Consider the following 22,359-nt stretch of genomic DNA (forward strand, 5'->3'; position numbering starts at 1 on the left):
TAGACTACGTTAACATCAGTCGTTGAGATTATAATTGACTAATATTGTATTTTATGTTCTCTCGTCTCCAGTGGAGGCCATGCAGGCCTACGTAGATGCTGGTCTGACCACATTTGACATGGCAGACATTTATGGGCCTGCTGAGGATATATTTGGACAGTTTAACAACCAGGTACAAACACACACACACCACACCACACACAGAGTTCCAGATAGTGTATACATGAACGGCATACAGTATATTACACACATTGGGCTGAATTAGGCCAGGAACTGAGCAGGGATGGATTCAGCAGGACTGATTCTCCCTATTTCCTTTTCATCCTTTATTAGTCTCCCTGCCATAATAAATAGATCTCAGTTTATGGATTACGTTTGTTTTTTTTGCCCGACATATTTGATGGTATATTGCTACTCTTTATTTAACCAAGTAAGATACACACTTCCTATTTAAGTCTTGACCATGGTTGATTTTTTTTTTGTTCAACCTCAAAAATATTTTCCAACTTATTTATTATTATTTTAATCAAAATGTTTAATGAACTTCAAGCTTCTGTTTGAATTCAATATGACTAACTAATATACTACCTAATATAATTAGGGGAAGCCTTGCTGGTTTACATTTTTAACAATAAGCTTTGATTTTAGAGAATGATTTCAAACAGCAAAACAAGAGACACTTTTACAAAGTAATTTATCTTTTTACCCATCACCTTGAAATCCAGGTATGGTTAACAGCTATGGTTAACGTACCCCTTCAATTACACAACTGTTCATATTAGAAATGCACCTTAAAAACTTTCAGTAACTGTTAGATCATGAATTCAAAATCATAAAAAATGAAACAGTATGACTTAAATGCAACAATTAATTTAATTGTTCAACAGTAATAGAAATGAAATGGAAAACTGAGGAACGTTCTCAGTCTGCGTCTTCAGGTAGGCAGCAGCATCAGACTGTTTCTGAACCAAGAAGGGCTGGACTCGTCTCTTCCTTTTGACCTCACGCTTCCTAATTGTCCGTTCATCCTCCGCTGCAGTCATGACAACAGGTCCATCATGGGGGGTTGGAAGAGCCAGAGTCACAGCAGGGCCTTGTTCTCTGTCTTCCTCCAGACCAAGCTCCTCATTCAGATCTCCAGCCAGGGTGTGAATGGTCTTTGCACCATCCATCCACTACATCTGCTAGCTGGCTGCAGTTGGTTTTGTTGCTTGAATTTTCAACCACGTGTGTTGCTCTGAGGCTCAAACAGCACACACATCTCACTCACTGCAGCATCTGCAATGGTGTTCAGTATTTGTGCTGCAAAGGAGTTAAGCTCCCTCCTCCGGATGTCTTGAGCCGGGTACATCTGTCTGAGCTTTTCCTGGATAGACATGACCATATCATCTCGGATAAAAACACAATTACAATTTTCCAACGAGAGACTAGAGAGTAGTCAAGCACAGTCGATCAGAACCCCAACAGCCATTTGATTGAGCTTCTGCGAGGGCATGTTGAGAAAGGTGCTTCGAGGAGGTGACCAGAAGCCTTGTAGGACTTTTGGTACCACATGCAACACCACATCTCGTGGGCCGAGCAGTTTGGAGCTGGGGACAAACTGCAGTCGCTCTGTCAGTCTCCTGCCGTACTCCTGAGCCAAGTTCATCAGCTTTGGGGGACGAAAACCAGCAGGGATGTCACCCGGGGACATGAGCAGCCTTCTGGCTTCAAACACGATGTCTCGGTTTTTTAATGCTGTTGATTACCTCCCACAACAGATTGAGAAGAGGCTTTGCAACGTCTTCCTCACGGTCCTCTAGTTCAAAGTCCCAGAGCAGCACTCTCAGAGAGCTTTTGCTTTCTTCTCGCAGCAGGTCTGTCATGTCATCGACAGTCACCTTAGATGGGGTCATGTCTTTCTGCTGAAGCCGCAAAAGTTCAATCACCAGTGCGATCTTGGTCTTGTAAGAGCTGACATGCCAGCAGATCTGCAGAGCCCGCTAATATATGGGGGCGTCGAACAACACCCTGATGGGTCTGTAGATGCCTTTGCTTCCTTCAAGGAAATCCATGGACACGTTGTCGCTGGATTTCTGAATACTCTCGCTGACTGTTGAACCATCCTGGGTAGAAGCAGGGGTAACAGAGCGTGGAGTAGTTAGAGCCAAAGGAGAGTTGCCTCTGCTTTCTTCAATGGACTCCATTGATATGCTGTTGCCGTGTATCAGAGTACAGAACAGACTTAAAAACACAATTACAATTTTCCAACGAGAGACTAGAGAGTAGTCAAGCACAGTTGATCAGTTGATGGCACAGACAGAAGTGAACAGTGTGTGTTCAGGTGGCTGAATGTGGCTGGAAGGAAGGAGAATTCCGACTCCTTGTCTTGAAAACTCTGGAACCTTCTGTTCCGTAACCCTTGTATATGGAATCCTTGTCTTGGGGAACTATTTTCTTAGTTTTTTTTTAGATTTCTACTCTACACTGTGGAAATGCATACACAACTTCAAAAACACGCACAGAAAAATACACACTGGCGAAAGCACAGAGGAGACATAACAAGAGAGGCCAAAGAAAACGGAGTGCAGTGAGCTATGAACTAAAAAGTTCATACACACATACAAGATATAAGTGGATACACACACACACACACACACACACACACACACACACACACACACACACACACACACACACACACACACACACACACACACACACACACACACACACACACAACTTTTTAAAAGTGGGCTTAAGAGCAGGCAGGGTTTCACTGGTCCGTAGAAAGTTGTATCTAGGTCAGTCACAAACCCTGAAGGCAGAAGGACAGGAGAGATGGATGGATAGGAGGGAAGGAGGAATGGAGGGCAGGAGGGTCTTTGTGCTTCTTTCGTAATGGCCACATTGTGAATGAGCAGCTAGAAAGGGGAATACTGTAGAACAGACTAAAACATAGTCAATGACTTTGTGATCATGATGCAAGTGTCCTACAGCTGACAAACACCCCATTAGAATGTTATAATAATCTTTTTTAAATCTTTATTAACAAAATATGCTGTGATAACATAATACGTCTATCCAGACCAAGATACCAGACAACCTATATTCTTAAGGGTCAGCAGAGACAAGCTGCACCAGTAAGGTGCTGTAGTACGGAGGCTGTTTCTCTCTGTGTGTGTGTGTGTGTGTGTGTGTGTGTGTGTGTGTGTGTGTGTGTGTGTGTGTGTGTGTGTGTGTGTGTGTGTGTGTGTGTGTGTGTAACTTACAGTGTTCTGCGATGGTCTTGGTGGGTCCTCTCCGGGACTCTTTTTTCCCAAACAGGCTACGCTCCAGGCCTCTTTGACCTCTGAGTTGAACAAAGTGAAGACCAGCATCACCGACAGACCCTGGGATAGAGAGCAGTAGAAAGACACAGTTTAAGTTTGGATACGTGGATATATGACGTCTTTTCCTTTATATAAGCAATGTTTGTTCCTCTTGTTATTTGAGCAATTAAAAAAGTAACTACTATTTGGGCAGTAAATATGTATTTATCTTCCGTCTATACAAATGCGATAGCTGTTATTATCCGGATGGAAATGGAATCAGTGTTAGAGTAAAGAAAACATGTATTAAGATGCACTGCGTTCCTACCTGGACTAAGCAGAGGACATCGAATATGTAATAGAAAGCCAGGATGCTGTTGTTCACAGCCATCAGACCACACAGCCAGGTGGAGGTGGCGACCAGCAACAGCAAGAAGGCATTGCGAATAGTAGCTCTGGAGAGAGAAACATGGAGATCAATGGGGGAGAAATGGGTAATAAAAGGCTGACATTTACATGTCATAATGACTCATAACATCTGCATACGTTTGCAGTTCTTTAGACAGACAACATCAACATGTCGCATCCCTACTTGGATGTGCAAGTTTATGACTTATACAGGGACAAGCACCTGTTAATAGGTACATGTTTTATGTATAAGGTCACTTCGCCTAATTATCCTGCTAGAATGAGGCTTGACGAGTGAGAGGAAGAGTGCAGAAAAAGGCAACAGAGAGACATTTTTGGGAAAAAAAGACAGAGTTGTTGGAGCGAAGCAAAGACAGGCACCACAGAGCTCAAGGGATTTCTTTGAGTCGTTATAGTTTGATCGATAAAGGCCTCGTATGATTGTTGTCTATCAAATTAACATTGACTGAATGAGACAAATACAAATATATTCTCTGTAAGTTATTCAAACACAGATCAGTTTTCAACACTCCACCCCCCACTGCTGTTTAATGACAGCGACTTGTATGACAGCGAAAACAATGTAGGAGTTTTATATTTAGTTTGTAGTTTTAAAGCTATGTAAAGGTTGTTAGAAGTTGAATTAGACCATTTTTATATAGTTTGATCTTTTGAAGATCTTTAATTAGGATAAACACGTTTTTTTTTACCATGGTGGCCCAGTACTTACATGACAGGGAGCTTCTTGGTCTCCTTCTGAGAGGAATTGCAAGACATCTTGGCAACAATCATGAAAATCCCTCCGTTCATCTAGATAGAAGGAAATCAATAGAAATGATAAGGCAACATTTTTAATGCATTTCAGCTAATCTAATACTGCCGTGAGCAACATCAGGGGTCAGGATAAATGAAACAAAATCAATGTGGATAAAATATGTCATCTTAGAGGGAAAAAGGTTGAATAAATTCAAGATAAAGACAGACAATTAAATGACAAATGAATTGCTCTTTAATTTAGTTTTGGTTCCTTTGCTCAAACAGTTAAAAAATACAAATTAGTGAATACAAAAAAGACATGTTGAACAAATGACTGATAAAAAACCCACATCTAATAAAGGTTAAAGTGTATGAAAGAGTAACACTGATAACAGACCAGAATGCACTGTAATTATTCATTAATTTAAAAAAGCCTGGCACAGTTGCATGCCTAAGATGTAAGTGCAGTCAAGTTGTAGAGCAAAAGGTTATAGCTTCATGTGGGAAGTTATTAAAACTATGGATTAGCAACATGTGTTGACTTTCCTAAATGAATTCGGAGTGCAGCCAATTAACACTTGGCTAAGGATAAATTCATAATGAAGTTTACACATTTTATCTGAAGAAGTGTTCAAGCCTGGTACTCTAAGCAGATTTTAATTTATCTGAAAAGCTCAAATGGTTGTTTCTCTCCAAAACAAAAACAACTCTGTAAACTGAACGCTTATCAACAGTAAACCCTTAAGTAAAAGTCTATCATGTGAATGTTTACACTATAAGTTTGTTTGCATACATTCGTATTGAGAATATAAGAAACGAAACCAGTTACCAGTATGACGATGGCTATCGGACCAGCAAAGCTCCAGATGAGTTTGTCATAGATGGAGATCCAACAGAAGTCTGGGTTTCCGTATCCCTCTGGGTCCAAGCCCACAGCCAGGCCTGCAGGAGACACACACAGTCAGATCAGACACAACAGGAAGTGACAGCATGTACTTGTAATCATCTGAGTGATAGTAGCAGGACAGCTCAGAGACGTAAAAAGAACATATCCCAATTCATCTTAGGTATTAAGCTTTTTAGTTAATAGTTATCTTCGTAATCATTTCAGTGGACAAATCCTCATGTTAAAGGTGATCAGGTCATTGGCAACTGGGCTGTATATGCATAATGACAGTCTTCAGAGATGTGAGTATAAGTATGTTTCTTGATTCACAGTTCTGGTTAGAACTGGGACACTTGTGATGTGAACTGTGAAAACTCCTTGGTGTCCTTGTCAGGACAACTGTCAAGGTCCTGTCAGTTGAGGGTTTGCAAATTGAATTGCAAAAGTAAGGCAGACAGGAAGCGCCTAAACAAGACGGACAGACAGATTAAACACATCTCCGAGCCGGAGGAAAGAGGAATTGTGTGTGTGTGTGTGTGTGTGTGTGTGTGTGTGTGTGTGTGTGTGTGTGTGTGAGACTGTGACACTTAAAGCCACAGAGACGGGTGTTGACAGAGAAATGGTTGTGTGTGTATGTAAAAGAAGAAGAAAGACAGAAAAAAGCAGACAGATATTACTTTCTTACCATATGTGTCAAGGGAGAAATGGCCTGCGTCTGTGTGGGTGTGGGTGTGTGTGTGTGTGTGTGTGTACTTTCCTATCTCTATATTAAAATGTCACAGAAACCTATTTAATTCAAGTGTCAAAAGCACACCTTATCTGAACAGCCAGACTCATTGTGACTTTGTGTGTGTGTGATGTGTGTACGTATATGACAGTGTGTTTTCATAAATGTATAAATGTGACAGGGACATGGATGCATAGACATGCTTCGGACACATTTCTCAAAGATCTCACATGTCTGCATCTGTATGTGTGTTTTTTACCTGTGATGATGGCGGGCACGCCCCAGCCGATGGCGTAGTAGAACCTCATGGCACCGTAGTTAATGTTGCGCTGCTCCGTCTGCATGCGGTAGATATGAAGCCCCTCGACGAACATCCAGGCAAACGTGGACATGAAGAAGTAATGCAGGAGGATGGCGACGACTGTACACAGGAACTGGAGGGCGAGAGAAAGATCATAATTAAAGGAAGGAGAAAAAACCACGGGGAATATAGCAGAAGGGGGAAGAAAAATAAAAGACAGATATGAAACAAGAGAAGGAGAGGCAATGAAAAAAAAAAAGGAAAAGACGAAGGGAAATTAAAAATGTTCTATATTGATCTTGGGACAGATGCAGACGTCTTGGCAAGCCACCAACAAGTCTTTATTACAACGCAGCAGGTGTCAGCAATGAAGTAACAGGCATTCATAATTTCATTACTAAAGCGACTAATGAACAGTTTACGGCAGCATGTTAGAGTAAGTCTGCAGGAAATGTACAAAATAACTGATATGAATATAAATTGATGTCATTAATGTGCTGAATTAAAGTAATAACCCCCAAGAGTGCGTTGTTAACGTCCATTATGGGAATGACAGTGAGCACCGTTGGTAGAGGAAAGAAAACAGCAAAGAACGCAGGTAATGTGATCGTTAAGGCAATTGTATTTCCTGGTTTTAAGGGGATTATCAGCTCATAATTAATTCCATTGCTTAAACCACTAATTTAAAATCATATATTTAAATCTTTAATCATCTTTTATGGAAATTACACAGGTGATATATTTACTTTAATACTTTTTAAATCAATTAGTATTGAAGAACATGTAGAAATTGTATGTATTGCTTTAGATGGGATGCAAATGCAGAGAGGATGTCATATCAGTGCTAGGAGAATTGTAATCTGCCATAGCATACATTTCTGAGCTCCATCAAATGCCAGGGTTTGCATTTGATCAGGAAGGAATCCCAGTCATTTCTGTCAGGGCAGGAGAAAAACTTCCAAATCACTTTTGTGAGATAAGTCCTGCTGTTTGAATTGGAAGTAATGCTAAACTTCACCATGAATAATGCAGTATACTGTATTAGCATTTAGGCTTTCGGAGGAAATTACCCTGAGGCTGCATTCAAGCGTGTCTGAAGAGGTTTATTTGAACTCCGTCCCTCGGTCTCTTTTGTTTGTTTAACCAGAGGAAAAAGATGCCATTCAAACTCAAGTGGCTCTAAATTACAGAACTGACACATCTGAAAGTTCAAGTCACTGTCTTCTAAGAGAGCTGAGGTGCTGTCTATCAGAATCAAATAAAAAAGTCTTGATAACACACAGGTTTGTGAGTTAAAAAGATGGCTGCTGGCAACTGACAGCAAGCTTTTAGAACCATGCTTTGATACAAAAAGAATAAAGTGAGAACAAACAGTCTGGTGTGATTTCTTCATGTGTCCTAAACTAATATAAACAGCAGATAAGGAGGATTACAGCTCAAAAGGCTCAAGCTGTCCGTCCTGTTTTGGCTTAAAGTGCGACAACTGAACTCAGATCTAATTTGACTTTCTCTCTCTGTCAAACTCTGGAGGAGAGCAGCTGAAATAATCAAATAAACATTCCTGTCTATCAACCTTCATGGACTTTGGAAAAAGGAGAAATACTTGATTTGAGAAATACTACGGCTTAGCCACTACATCTTAAAGATAAAGAAAGGAGAATTTGACATCCAAGATTTTGAGGTTAAAAGAAGCTCAGTATAGATTCCTTAGAAAACCGCCAGAGACAAAGAGCAGCAACTTGGCAGAAATATAGCCAGGTGATGAATTACACACACACACACACACACACACACACACACACACACACACACACACACACACACACACACACACACACACACACACACACACACACACACACACACACACACACACACACACACACACACATCTGCGATGCAGCAAAACTGACAAATTAAAGATGTCAGGAGAGAGGAGGGAATCAAGAGATCAAGTGAAGAGGCAGAGGAAGAAAAAGTAGTAAGTATATCAGAAAGAGTATTTTAACAATAAGGAGGAGCATTACAAAACCAGACACACATCAGATGAAGAGATAATGACCTGGACGGAGAGACGCAGAGGGTGATTAGAAGGAAAACAGTGTAAGGCAAGGTCATTTAAACTGGTAGTTGCAGTGTGGAGGTGTGAACAGTTTAGAGGCGAAAAATACATCTTATTCATTCACAACACTGCAAGTTGGGAACTGTAGTGATACAAATGAGTAAGACAAGGAAGTTAAAGCCACAACAAAACAAACAGGGCGACAGAAACAAACACACTTTCCCCCACCAGAATCGTACCTGTTGTTCCGTTTGATTGACCCCGAGCAGAAACACCAGCTCCGACAAAAACATGGCCGCCGCTGTGTTTGAATGAATGCTTCTCATGTTGGACTTGAGGCCTCGGAGGCAGGAGAGCACCAGGACGCTGAAGAGGAGGGCCATCATGGAGAGGCACAGACAGGAGTAAGTGATCAGGGCCAGGGTCTCAAGATCCCCCTCCAGCTGCTGCTCAGAGGGAGAGGACAGGAGGGAGAGAGGGGGTCAGTTGATGGAAGATGGACAGGAATGGAAGAGGAAAAGAAAAAGAGGATCTAATGATGAGGAATAAACATCTTAAAGATGTCTTCAATTCATGTAAACTACACCTTATTTGTAGAAATATAGAACTTTAAATTCATCTTGAGGCATGAGGTTTCTGATTCCTCACTCTTCTAACCTCAAACATCCACATCTGATCCATCATCACTTAGTATGCTGTGCCGCGATGGCCAGGGGGTTTGTATTAAACCGTGAAAACCTTCTACAGCTGTAACAAGTTTCCTTTAGCCCTCAGAATGTTAGGCCGAATTAATTATGTGGGATTTCAAACCTTTACATCCTAAATCTAGCAATTTTCAGCTTAGATGTTTAAAAGTAAAAAAAAGAACTGAGACACTTGCAGAAATAGGTATGTGTGTCTAAACAGCGGGATCAGGATAGGAGATGTTCAATTAATCCAATACAGACCTCATTATGATGATGAATTAAATGAAATGTTTGTTAATATGTGGATCTGTAAGTAGGTCTCCACCAACCACTGACCTCTCTGTGTGAGCTGTCCATCAGCACACCGAAGGTGCCCAGTCTCTGACACTGACAGCGGACATGAGAGGTGTTCCTGTAGACAACCATGCAGTCCCTGACCGTCCAACAACCCCCGATCTCATACCTGCAGAGACAGAGAGAGGGTTAGTTATGAAAAAGTCTCATTTTAAAAGAGACAGACACAAAGAAATGGAAAGACTGACTGTTTCTTATGTGCAACACATCTACTTTGTAGCGTCCATGTTGTTTCCACATTAGGACTTAAAGTTCATGAATACATCAAAGTTTGACTCTCCAACTCTGCAAAATTGGACCATAGAAGGAGAATGAGAAAGCATCTTAAAATCCATCAGCATTACAAACAAAAAGGGTTAAGTTGTAGGGCTGTACCCGAATATTCATTCGTTGGAGTACTATTCGGGTTTCAATTTCGTTATTCGGATATTCTTCTCTTTTTTTTTTGAATTTATTGTAATCTCCAATATCAACATAAGAGCTTGTGCCTCTTCGGGGGGTGCTAAGACTTAACCATAAACGTTATCGTTTACTTTCTCCGTCTTTATATGTAGATATTACTTTTTCTCCATTAATCTCCATCACGTTGTTTCCATAGCAACAACAACTTCCTGTCATCTGCGCTAACTCTCCTTCAAAATAAAAGCATGTCCATACAAAATAGAAAGCCAAGCCAAATTACACTTAAGACATATACAACTGCAACGAAAGTAACACACACAATGCAATATCCTTTTCAATTTGAAAGAACACAAATTGGGTTGTATACATTAACAAATAACTATAAAACAACAATACTGTAGAATAACAAAAAGAATGCCGTGAATAAACCGAAATACACGTGTCGAAGCGGTTTGCTGCTGATTACTACGCCCCCCCCGCGCGGAACGAATATTCGCTGCTGATTACAAGCAGCGAATATTCGTTCCGCGCGGGGGGGGCGTAGTAATCAGCAGCAAACCGCTTCGACACGTGTATTTCGGTTTATTCACGGCATTCTTTTNTTAAAAATAACAAGAATACAGTTTGAAAGGGGAGTGATTTGTAAAATATCCAAAAAGAAAAATCTGCTTCCAGTTCTGTTTCAAATGGGTGTTGTTGAGAGATGTATCCATAGATCTCTTCATGTTGCTCTCAAAGTGCACCAAATTGATATATTTAACTTCAACATTTAAAAAAAAATCTTCCCGGGGGAGCATCCCCCCGGACCCTCCTAGAGGAGGTTAGGTCCACCCCATACTTGCGCAAGTCATGGTAAGATATCTGCTTGTTCTTTGCACAGCATGAAAGAAAGGCCAAATGAATTGGCTGTGATTTTAGTTTTTTTAAGCAGAGGTTGAGTTCAATAATTTGTACGGCCCTCGGAGGATGTTGTAAAAATTGAAAGGAAAAAGGTTCCCCACTCCTGCTGTAAATAATAATAAAAACCCTTGATTTATAACTTAACATCTCTGTCTCCTATTGATCTGAGTATATTATAAAGAACAGCCAGTTAATTGAAGCATTATAGCACAGGCCTTTGTCAGATGGTATATTACGATGTTTCTTTCTGCTTCGAATAGTTCTCTCTTTTTTCACCATACCTGTGTTTGCATCACTGATATTATAATTGTGTTTATCAAAATGTTTTTAATAACCTTTAATGTATGTTGAGAAGGGACTGCTCTTTTTGCCATGTTCACTAATTTGGCTGTTTCTCTCATTGATTGCAATTTCTGCACAAACTGTTTGATTTGGCCCGGATTCGATAATGAATGCCCCTTATTGACATTCATCTCAACATCGACTGCTTTTAACAGTAACTTCCTACCTCCACTGTCAACTAGAAAGTTTGGTTTCCTGTGTCGGCTTTCTTTTTCTGTGCAGCGCTGAGGCTGTATTGATCTCTGTTGTTTGTCTTGTTAGGGGCCGCGCACATTTGGTGGTGGAGAGAATGCGGGCAGTAATTTATCCACTGCTGCTTCCTCTTTCCGGGGCCGAGACACATACCAGCAGAGGAGACGAGAAGAGCGATTTGAAAGACCTGAAAGCAGAGAAGATGGAAACTATCGAGAGCTGGTGAGAAGACAAACTTTTTTTGAACTGTTACAAAAGTCTGTTTAATATACGGTCGTTACGAATGCCTCTTAGTTTCAAATGATGATTGCACCTCATATTTTTGAAGCCTCTATTCATTGCAACAAAGCAATTTAAAGCAGGGAACTTGTACTGCATTTCTCTTTGGTTTCTTTTGTCTGGATTAAAGTCTTATTTCATGGCTCATAGACTATGTGAAGCATTGATTATAGTATAGTGGAAATCGAAATGAATATGAGGCCTGGCCACCTTTATTGCAATCAAGTGGCAGTCCATTCGTCTAGCTTTGTGTGTCGACCCGCCAGCTTCTAGGCAGAACTCAGCCAGCTTTGGGCTAAACGTATAAATAGGATGGAACAGGATATCAAAGTGTTTTGCTTGGGGATTTTTTAATGATAGTTTGTAACTTGAATGCCCACGAATCCAACCTAGATGTCCTCTTAAAAGGAGGGTTCTCTGTCACAACAAACCTTACATATGAGTCTAATATTACTTAGCAAACCAATATCCATCCACAGGTCTTTTTCTCTCTCTGCAATCTTTGTTTTTCTTCTCCCTAATGTAATGTTATCCACCTTTTGTGTAGGTGGATGAACGTGCTCTGAGAGACATCATGGAGATGGGCTTTAACATGCAGGATGCTCGGCTGGCGCTAATGGATAACAACAACAACCTGGAAGTGGCACTAAATAGCCTACTGACAGGAACTTTTGAGGCCAGAACTAGCCCAGTGGTAGATGAACCTATCAGGCCCCCACCCAGAGGTACACTCGACTCACACACACGCACACCTGCTGTGTTTTAAAATCTTGCTTTGAGAATATGCCACATAGCCTAAAGCACTTTTATGTTTCTAAAGATTAAGGGCGTGAAAATTGCAACTGACTATTTTCCCAGGCAAACTGTCACATTTAAGATGGATATTCTACTTCGGAAAATCAACTTGCAGTAACTTGGAACATATTTTGTCACCCTGAATGAACTACTGCTCCCCCCCCAAACTCGTTTAGCACAGGGACGTTTTTTCCATTGTTGCTTTATACATCATCTATTTGAATCAGCTACAGAACATTAACTTTTCCACACTGAACTTTTTTTTATTTATTTTTTTATTATTATATACGGTATTCAGAGAATTAATAAAGCGGGGAAACAAAAATTTGCTCTGTAAATACACTAGGGAGTAATGTCATCCTAAGCAGACAATAAAGGCGCTCTCCCTCTGTGTTTCATGTGATTCACTGTTGGTTTGCAACACTGGCTTATCTCTGTTTCTGCATTCCGCACATACACTGCTTACCCCCAAAATACACCAATCATGATACACAGCATTGTCTCGGAAATGTCAAATGTTGTATTGGCCATGAGTTTAAGTCAGCTCTGTTGCCTTTGCATTGTTCGCTCTGTTAGCACTCTTAGCTGCTAGCCGCTGGCTCAGCCATCATCATGTTGAGAGCCGTTTGGAGGCAATCCCTCAAATATGGATTTCTTCTGAATTCCCTCTAGAGAAACTTGAAGGAGTGTTTATATGTTCCTGTAGTTTTTCTTCAGACACACATATATGTATGCAGACAGAGCCCGCTATAACTACTTTAAATGTAGACACTTGGGACCAGAAGGTATTTATATTTAAACGTCCAGGTTCATCATTCCAACTGTTCTTATTTGGGTTTGCATGTTCTTCTTTTTGTGTTCTTCTCAGGCAGAGGAAGGGGAAGAGGCAGGTCTAGAAATGAAGATGAAGAGGAGGGACCAGGGGGAAGGCCATCTGGTCCAAGCACTCTTTTTGACTTTCTTGAATCCAAAATGGGAGTTTTCTCCATTGATGGTAAGCTAAATAGTCTGGATTCAACTACTTTGGTACTTGATGTATGAAACACATTTCATGAATATTTTAATAATATTTTTCCATCCAGTTCTTCAGTAAGAAAGTACTCATAACAACAGTTCCCCACCACGGGTAAAGTCCCTATTGGTAGTCATGCATCTGGCTACTGTGAGCTGAAGGGAATACAGTCATGTTTTCTTAATGCATGAACTCACTGCTGCCGTGGAAAACGCAGAGGAAGTGAATATTTTTTATATGCTTTTTATTTAATAATTGTGTTCGTCCATGGATGATATGATTTGGTATTCCATTTATGATTTTGTGGTTGTTTTATTTACCACTGATGTTTAATCCTGATTGCATAGCTGTGTGTGGATCATGGTAACGTGTCAATGATCTAGGGCTGTCCCGAATACCATTTTTCGGGCTCCGGATATTCGGTGGTAATAAGCAGCGAATATTCGGCACGCGCGCGGGNCAGAAAGATATGGACACAAGATGTGTGCAAATGTATTTAGTATCCATGTGAACATGATTTAAGTGGGGGGGACCTAACCTCCTCTAGGGGGGTCCGGGGGCATGCTTCACCGGGAAGATTTTTTTTTAAATATTTAAGTTAAAAGCATCAATCTGGTGCACTTTGAGAACAACATGAGGAGATCTATGGATACATCTTTCAACATCAATATGAAACAGAACTGGAAGCAGATTTTTCTTTTTGGATATTTTACAAATCACTCCCCTTTCAAACTGTATTCTTGTTATTTTTAACAACTTTTTTGTTACAGTCATATAGTATTTTATAACTGTTAATAATTTAGTCTCTAATGTCTCATTAATAATTATAATGATCATATCAAGGTGTGCCTTAACCTCACTGAGCTGAGGTTATTTGAGCCTCTCAGGAGAGAGTTCTCTTCCACCTGGTTGTAGAAAAGCTCTTTAAATTCGTTAGCATAGCTAGCTAACCAGATGCTAATAACAGATCGCCACTGTGCTTACAACTAAAGACACAGCCACGCAAACACTGCGGCATGTGTACGGCTCCTTATGGGTACTGCAATATTTGAAGAGCTGGAGCGGCGTTCCGGTGCTCTCCGTCCGCACTCTAGTTTAGACTCCTTTCAGACGAGACATAACCACGTTACGCTCCTGTTGTGTTCAAGGAACCTGTCCTTGGCCAGGAAAAACAGGCACTCGTTCGTTTAATTATTTTGCAATCTAGATTTCTTCTTCTTTTTTGAAGTGAGAAGTTGTCCGTCCATCCGTCCGTCCGACTGATGGACGGACTCACCCCCCCCAAACGAAAACGAAAACTCTTCGGTTCTCCACGAATTACACAAGTCACCCAAATCGGCGTTAAAAAAGCGGGAGGCGCCGAAAAGCGACTAATTTGCATCACTGAATATAGTTTATAGATTCATGTCCATGAAAGCTTATATATTGAGACAGTTAAAACAATACAAAAGTACCTTGTGGCTACCATTTCCAAGATGTGATAAAGGCCCATGATAAGGGTTTACATACCTCTTTGGTCTTGGCTATCTCAGCAATCGCTGCTGTCCGTTGCTTTTCAAACTCATCATTCTCGTCCGGACCTTTAGCAACACTTTGAGACTTCAGGGTCTTCCTCTGATCCAGGTCTCTGGTGTCCACTTCCTCCTTCCTCTCACACCTCTACGGAGAGCAAAAAGAGAGAGTAAGAACATGAGCTCAAAGATCTTCCTCGGTCATTTAGAGCTCATTAAAAAAGGATCACTGCACTTGACATGTCCACATTTTGTTGGAGTTAGAAGTATAATAAAGTCGCTTATGGTGTTTAAGTTATTGTTGTAGCAACCAACTGTATCGCAAATCTCAAGGGTGCCTCTCAGCTCATTGTTAATGTTATGAATCTCAACTTTGAACTGTATTGTTTTATCAGGTGGAAGTATTGATATGATACTCAACACTTCCTGCAGCTGTCTCATGCCTGTGTGTGTGATCACTCACAGAAGTGAACAAGTGGCTGGAGCAAAGACTAATTAAGTATTTTCACCATCTTTTTGTTGCATTAGCCCTCCGAGCAGGACAAGTGATACGAGGCACGATTATAAAGCCAGGGTTGACGAAACGTGGAAAACTTGTTAATGACTTGCAATTGATAACACGCCAAATGCATTAGGTGTACAATATATATCTTTGAAGTGGGTTTTTTCGCCCCAATAAGGCAGCGCAACGCAAGCTATACAGCAAGGTTTTAATTTCCCCGGGTTTTGAGCTCTCCACCACTGAGGCTTAATTGAGGCCTAAAAATCTTTAAAAATCTTGAAGATGGAAAAAATCTCTAGTACTCTGGGTAATTCACAGACCTTGCAATGGACATTTAACTTATTTTATGTTCGATAGAAAACAGTTCCCAAAGATAAATGTCTGAGAGCTCCATGGAGACGCCAGGCTTCTTGTGGGGAATCTGCATGCGTAGTGATCATTAAGGTTAAGTGTGTTGATTAATAATTTGACGACTCAAACTTGCATGCTAATTTCTTTTGATTCTCATTATAAGTATGCCTAACAAAATGTAAGGGAACCAGAATGAGGCAAACATATTCTATTGTCTGATGGGGTATAAAATACATTGAACTAATCAGATGGGAGAAAATGAAACATAGAGCCAAGGACAATATAAGCACCAATTTATTTTTGTAATCTGCATCCGAGCGCCAGTTTCCCATGAAAATTATATTATTTATATACAATGATCCAAAGCAGACATCAAATCCACACAGAGTTATAGAGTGGCTCAGCGTTAGAAATACATTTAAACTGTGAAAGAGAACGCTGTGTGAAGATACACAAATGCTCTTCATGTTACTTTATAAAGCTTTAGCAAGTCTGGAGTTTAGAGTGGGTGGAAATCCCCAAATCCAAGTGTCAAGCTGATACAGTGATCCTCTGCAAGGGAGTATTGACTCAGGCTCAGTATTTTCTCAAATGAGAAACTACATTTTAATGGGCAAAACCAAACAATTTGGAAGAATTTAAGGAGGTTTAATCGTTTTTTAAGGCTCTAGGAAAAGAGTATACTTGCTTATTTCACATCTAAAACTATGCATGAATCTCCATTGTTTGACAATGTGATGGAAGTGTATATTATTCAGAGATCAGTTCACTTTATTCTGTTATCTGTACTATCCTTACCTGATCAAACGCCACAAAGGGAGGGGGTCCACCTTCTGCTCCAATGTTACTCCTGCTGTGTTTGGCCAGACTCTAGAAATCATTTCAAAGTTTGAAAACAGGCTTTTAAAGCGGATTTACAATGATTTCTATCATATGGTTTCAACATTTATTATCAAAAGAAGCTGAGTCATCATGACAAAATCGCCTCTCACCCTTTGTAGTTCCCATTTCTCCACCATTTGAAAGACCTCTCCTCCAAGGACAGAGATCTTTGAGTCATCGAGCAGTAAAAGACCATTTTTAACCTGGACTGTACCAAGGAGCTTTACCTTTGTTCCAGGGGGGGTATTAAGACTGAGAAAAAACAAATAAAAACAATAAATATGTATGTATAAAATAATTGCTGTTATTACATTGTTTAACTGACTGTTAAATGGCAAAACATTCAAGGGTCTGGGACATTAGAACTGCTTATACCAGGTCCCCCACCCTATTGCCTTGCCCATACCACTTTATAAATGACATGGAGCCGTGCCAGGGGATGGGTGGCAAGGCTAGGAGAGACTATTAATAATCCCAGCTGCTCACCCATCCTCATGGTAAATTAAAAGCCCCCTCTATCTCATCAGGCCTGATAAGGCCTCTGCCTCTCTCATTAAGAAAGCACAGAGACTTAGAGGGATTTCCAGCTACTGATGCCGGATGCCAAAGCAACAATTAGGGATTTCACTCCAAACCTCTGGGATAGATGCTGTTCTCGTGATAGCGGCCAATGCAGAAGTGAGGCTCTCTCTATCCTCGATTCAATCACATACAAGCACGTATACACACACTATTTACACTTCACTCAATGTAGCAATTCACTGCTTAATCATCATTCCTCTATATCACTGTGTCACACACCGAACGGTCCTGTAATCCATCTCATCCTTCTTTGCCCCACACTTATGGCCTCACGCACACTTTCATAAGAAACACGAGGCACCGCTGTTGGCAGCCAGTGCGCGTGTGCCGCTCATAAAGAGGGGATTTGTTCTGTTCTCTCCTCGCTTCCCATCAGGAAGTCAAGGCCCACATTCTGGCCACTCCGCCTGTACAGACTGGCTAGTCACCATGGCAGCAGTCACCAAGGCCACCATTGCTGGGATGGAGATGTAATTAAGGCTGGAAATTGTTAGATAGCTGCCAGCATGTGGAAATTGCAAATAGATGGAAAATTGAGCATGTGGTGGGGTGAGTGTTCACAAGGAGGTGAAAAGGAAGGGTGAGGGCAACGTCTTACACATTTGCTTTGAAATATATGATGAATTGGCTTAATGACAGCCTCCTTTGCTACTAAAAATGTGTTTTTATTTACAATTTGTTTTATACATTTAACTTCCTATGGAATAAAAGTATACCTAATGCCAGTGATTGCACTACCTTAACATATTCCTAAACACAACACGACACTTATATGGGTACCTGATTTTAGACAGGTGTTTAAACTCCAATCCAACACAGATGGTGTGCCCATCTGTCATTTGTAGACGCAGCATTCGCGGCGCGCCCTGGCACTCCTCGCGGTCTTTAGGAGCCGAGACATTCCTCACCTTTTGCACCTGAAGAACATATGGACCTTCCAACTGGCCATGTGCAAGAGACAGCAAATTAATTATGGTTTAAAAAGGCAAAAACAGCAGCCTGTGGGGGAAGATTGTGCCAGCATAGAACTCTGAAGCCATTGAGTTTTTGCTCTCTTTATTTAGCATACGTGTATCAGAAAAGGTATATTCCTGCTAAATTCATAGCTACATTTTTGATTCAGCGACTATTTTTTGAATAGATTCAGATTCAAATTCTCTCAAAAAATTGTTTTAGTATTTCCGAGAAAATATGACTGTAACACCTGTTAATGCAATCCACAGGCTTTACTATAATCTGTATGTTTAATGTAATTATAGTTGCTCGGATGACACTCTCTGTTAGAGATACAATGTAAGAGGAAATGGGTATGACCAGAGTGACAAGCATCATGTAAAGATGTCTGAATGGGTTATGCCCACATAGAATTATGATTTAATATTCTGACAATGTTTTTACATTTTTTTTTTTCAGTTGCTTAACCCCCGTTTTAAGCAGTTCGAGCAGTTTTCGGATGTTTCTTTGTCAGTGTGTCAGGGCCATCCAGTGGCTCTCATGAGAACTACAGCCTGCACTGACTGAGCTGAAAAAACCATAGTAGCACTTTATTTCCCAGAAACATATCATAAATATCACTTTGTACTGGCTGTATAATAGTTTGTGTAGCACTCACCTTCTCAATTCTTCCACTATTGATGTCTGGCGGTATACATTTTCTCCCAATAGGCCTGAGGTCACTCTGCAAATGAGACACTGCTTAATTGAAAATAACAAATACTGTGCCAAAAGTACAACAAACGAATAATGGAATAGATATATGCATCCAAAGATGTGACTACCTACACTGTAGTGTGCTTCAGAGAAAAACTAATTGTATTAATTTGCCTGTTAGAAAGAAAGGAAGCCTTTCACCTACCCTCAACCCCAGAAACAACCATCAAGTTCTCATGCTTTTCTGCTATAAAGGCATATATGTAGTTCTCAAACTATGCAGTTTATATTATATGGTGTAAAAGATGTCGTCATTTTGATTTCCATAGTTTATTAAGCACAATCTAATTTAAATAATTTCAACATTTACATTTGTGGTTTACTGTAGATTTAACAGTTATATATTTTCAAACAATCTCATAACTCTTTTGATACGAACATAAAGGTCAATTGTTTTCTAATGATCTCCGTCCTGCAAACATCTGTTGAATCAGAGCTGTTGGCTGCAACGAGGCAGTAATCCCAAGAGGGTCTATGACCTACTCCTGTTTTTTTACTGCGGCAACAATATCTCTAAGCAGAGGGCTTTTATATCCCCAGTAAAACTAAAACAGGAATTGATTCTTTATGTTGAAGTTGGAATGAATTTATCTAAAACACAATTATTTCAAAAGGTTGCATCAAGGCTCCAAACAGGGTAGAGAAAATGGGGAAATCAGGGTTCTGTGATAAAAGAATAAAGCGAGTAAAGCAGCTAATGGTCCAAATTAATCCTAAAATTATGTTAAAGATTTCACTGAAGTACAAGGTCCAGAATTAAGTTGCTAAATGTTGGTTGGTTGGTTTAGGTGTGCTGTGATAAGTAAAAATGGTGTTTGCAGCATCTGGCCAAAACATAAAAGGACACAGCTTTTGTAGTAAATTAAACTATTGTGTGTTAAGGAATTGTCTGCTGTTGCAAGTCAGGTAAGAAGTTTCACTGTGTGTCTTACAGAAAAGCTTTTCAAGTTCCAAGGCCGTTTGTGGTTCTTCCGTCTTTGTTACCGGTCTTCATGAATAGCTTAGTGAATTTTTCTGTTTACTCTTTCAATTTAAAATATATGTTTCGAATCATTTTTGGGCCCCATTTTATTTTCCGACATCGTGTTTTGACAGTGGACAAGTGCCTGCAATTAACTGGCAGATGCTGGGTCTGCCAATAAAAGGTTCATTCTAAGATAGCAATAAGCTCAATAATATGCTTTTTAGTTCACTTACAAAATATCAAATATACTGAACATTCACTCAAAAGAAAGAATAAAGAAAGAATTTCCAATTGTGTGCTTCTAGCTTTGTCTGTTCAACTAGCATGGTTATTTGGTGAGTACATCAGTATGTGCTTTAGAATTAATGGCCTAATGAAATCAAATGTAATAATTATTGTGAGAACACATTGTTGAATACTGTTTTGCATACTGTTAAATACATACTAAGCAATTTCAGTTGAAATAAGTTGCATATGTAGAACTTGCTAAATTAAACTTACATTAAGTGCAATACGAATAATGTCATTGGGAGTTATTTTCTGTGCAGATCCTTTCAGTTCTGCTATGCCTTCATCGCTGAGGTACCTGTGAGACAACAGACAAGGTGGAGAGGAGAGATGACAGTTGTTTCCACAGGTAGGTGAGTTTGCCCAACCACAATATCATTGTAAAAGACACAAATACCATTGCCATCATAACCACAAGTTATCTACTACTGTATATCTGCTGTAATGTTAGACAATTAAGGACATGTTTTGAACAGCTTCGAGATTTTAAAAATGTGTTTCACCACGTGGTAAGGCTTAATAATGTGGCTATGGTTGTTAAAGGCGGGAACCAGGTCCTCAACCTCTCACATCAGAATATATATTTGGCTGAATCTGCCCCCTTAAAAATTATTCAGATGTCCTTTAATTTCGAAGCGGCATCTATAAAATATAGAATTGCAATATTTGGGAAAGAGTGCAACACATCAGTAGGGACCATACCATTTACAAAACCGCACAAGTATAGGAGGGTAAATGTTAATATTATGTCGTTTAAAGGCAGCGATCATCTAAAATATTCAGCACATATATTAATATGAGATATAAACAACGTCAAGTTACAGAAACCAGGCGTTTTCTGACTTTCAAAATCGTTGCAAGTGTTTTAATTTAGCTGAATCCAGCGCTCTTTGACCACTGAATCACTGCTTATCGGTTAACACAAAGTGTACAGTCATAGGTGTTCGTTACTATAATGGCAAGCTAATTGTGTATTAGCTTTAATGGTATATCAAGCTAATGTTATTTATCTCGCTAGCTCGAAGTTAGATAGCCGTATAAGTAATAGCGTTGCCACGATCCACACAGACTGAATTGGTCGTGTTTACTTTGGAAACCGTTGTGCTCTCGCAAAATTATAAAGTCAATGTATAGCTAATAATGATTAGTGTTGCAAGCCAACACCAATCTGGCACCTCATTGAGTTAGCTAGCTCACTGACGTTAGCTACAATGCTACCTACCAGCCCTCTTTGGTCAGGGACTCTGTGACATCAGTCATTTTCGTCCACAGTGTAGATGTGTAAATACCGACACCAATAAGTTATAAGTGAGCACACTTAAATAACGACTATCTGATTCGGTAATACATGTTCTTCAGCTAACAATGATAACGCTTGCTAATGTGAACGACTCTACGTAACTAGCGTCATCCAGTGTTCACGTATGGAGTGCCGTGGGGGTCAAAATACGTTTTAACATTTTTTTGAGCGTTTTTTTTTCTTCTCTTATGGATAGTTTTTTCTTTATAACCTAACCTTTTCTTACTGGAATCCTTTTTAAACTAATGGCAACATTAGTAAGGTGACTGTCCTCCTAATATGCGATGTTATATCATACAGTAGGATCCTGCCAAAATAGAAATACCTGCTTATTCAATTATGCGTTTAAGTGCCTTTACAAATAAGCAACACAATATCTTAAATAATTGTAGGCAGGCTTACATTTCCCTCTTTATTTCTCTTTTCGTTTGTATTGTATATTATATGCAAACCAATACAAAAAGAAAGGGCCACAGTCTGTATAAGTCAGACAGGGACCCTGACACATAACATCACATGTCTGCATGTCTGGAACGTAACATATTAGCTCAAATATTTGAAAGCATTAATCATACATCCATTTCAGAACGGCTTGTCAGTCTGAAAGCACAACTGTGTCACATTATTTGGGGACACATGGCAAGGTGTAGTATAAGTATTACTATTTAGACTAGCCAAATAAAACCCAGGATTCTGATTATACAATTGTAGTTGGGACCACTGGATGGCAGTGTATGCACACTCAATTGTTGAGACAGAAACTTATTTCCCACTGCACAGGTTTTACAAGATGTTCTTCTTTCTTTTTCTGTCATATGGAACAGCTGATTAATAATTGCTACCAAAAAGAGTATTCAACGTTGTTTCATTGCATCCA

General features: G+C 39.9%; 2 protein-coding genes and 1 long non-coding RNA gene across 3 annotated transcripts; 1 reads left to right on the forward strand and 2 right to left on the reverse strand.

Annotated features, from left to right (window-relative positions):
- Positions 1 to 2,721: 2,721 nt before the first annotated feature.
- Positions 2,722 to 9,573, reverse strand: LOC104955802 (cadherin EGF LAG seven-pass G-type receptor 3-like). Its single transcript, XM_010783198.1, has 8 exons — positions 9,453 to 9,573; positions 8,670 to 8,876; positions 6,327 to 6,501; positions 5,284 to 5,396; positions 4,429 to 4,508; positions 3,619 to 3,745; positions 3,252 to 3,371; positions 2,722 to 2,797 (listed from the first exon to the last, which is right to left on the reverse strand). The coding sequence occupies exons 1-8, from the start codon at positions 9,540 to 9,542 to the stop codon at positions 2,789 to 2,791; spliced, it is 921 nt and encodes a 306-aa protein (XP_010781500.1). The 5' UTR covers positions 9,543 to 9,573; the 3' UTR covers positions 2,722 to 2,788.
- A 1,763-nt stretch (positions 9,574 to 11,336) lies between these two features.
- Positions 11,337 to 13,414, forward strand: LOC104955803 (uncharacterized). The gene is made up of 3 exons (XR_799485.1): positions 11,337 to 11,528; positions 12,133 to 12,310; positions 13,249 to 13,414. It is a non-coding gene; the product is annotated as an uncharacterized lncRNA (long non-coding RNA).
- A 1,415-nt stretch (positions 13,415 to 14,829) lies between these two features.
- Positions 14,830 to 21,609, reverse strand: LOC104955804 (tudor domain-containing protein 3-like). Its single transcript, XM_010783199.1, has 7 exons — positions 21,405 to 21,609; positions 20,396 to 20,480; positions 18,833 to 18,898; positions 18,001 to 18,161; positions 16,749 to 16,890; positions 16,555 to 16,626; positions 14,830 to 15,051 (listed from the first exon to the last, which is right to left on the reverse strand). Exons 1-7 carry the CDS (start codon positions 21,440 to 21,442, stop codon positions 14,854 to 14,856), a joined length of 762 nt encoding a protein of 253 aa, XP_010781501.1. The 5' UTR covers positions 21,443 to 21,609; the 3' UTR covers positions 14,830 to 14,853.
- Positions 21,610 to 22,359: the final 750 nt, after the last annotated feature.

Source organism: Notothenia coriiceps, unplaced genomic scaffold (genome assembly GCF_000735185.1).
Source record: "Notothenia coriiceps isolate Sejong01 unplaced genomic scaffold, NC01 NC01_scaffold00024827, whole genome shotgun sequence".
Taxonomy (NCBI): domain Eukaryota; kingdom Metazoa; phylum Chordata; class Actinopteri; order Perciformes; family Nototheniidae; genus Notothenia; species Notothenia coriiceps.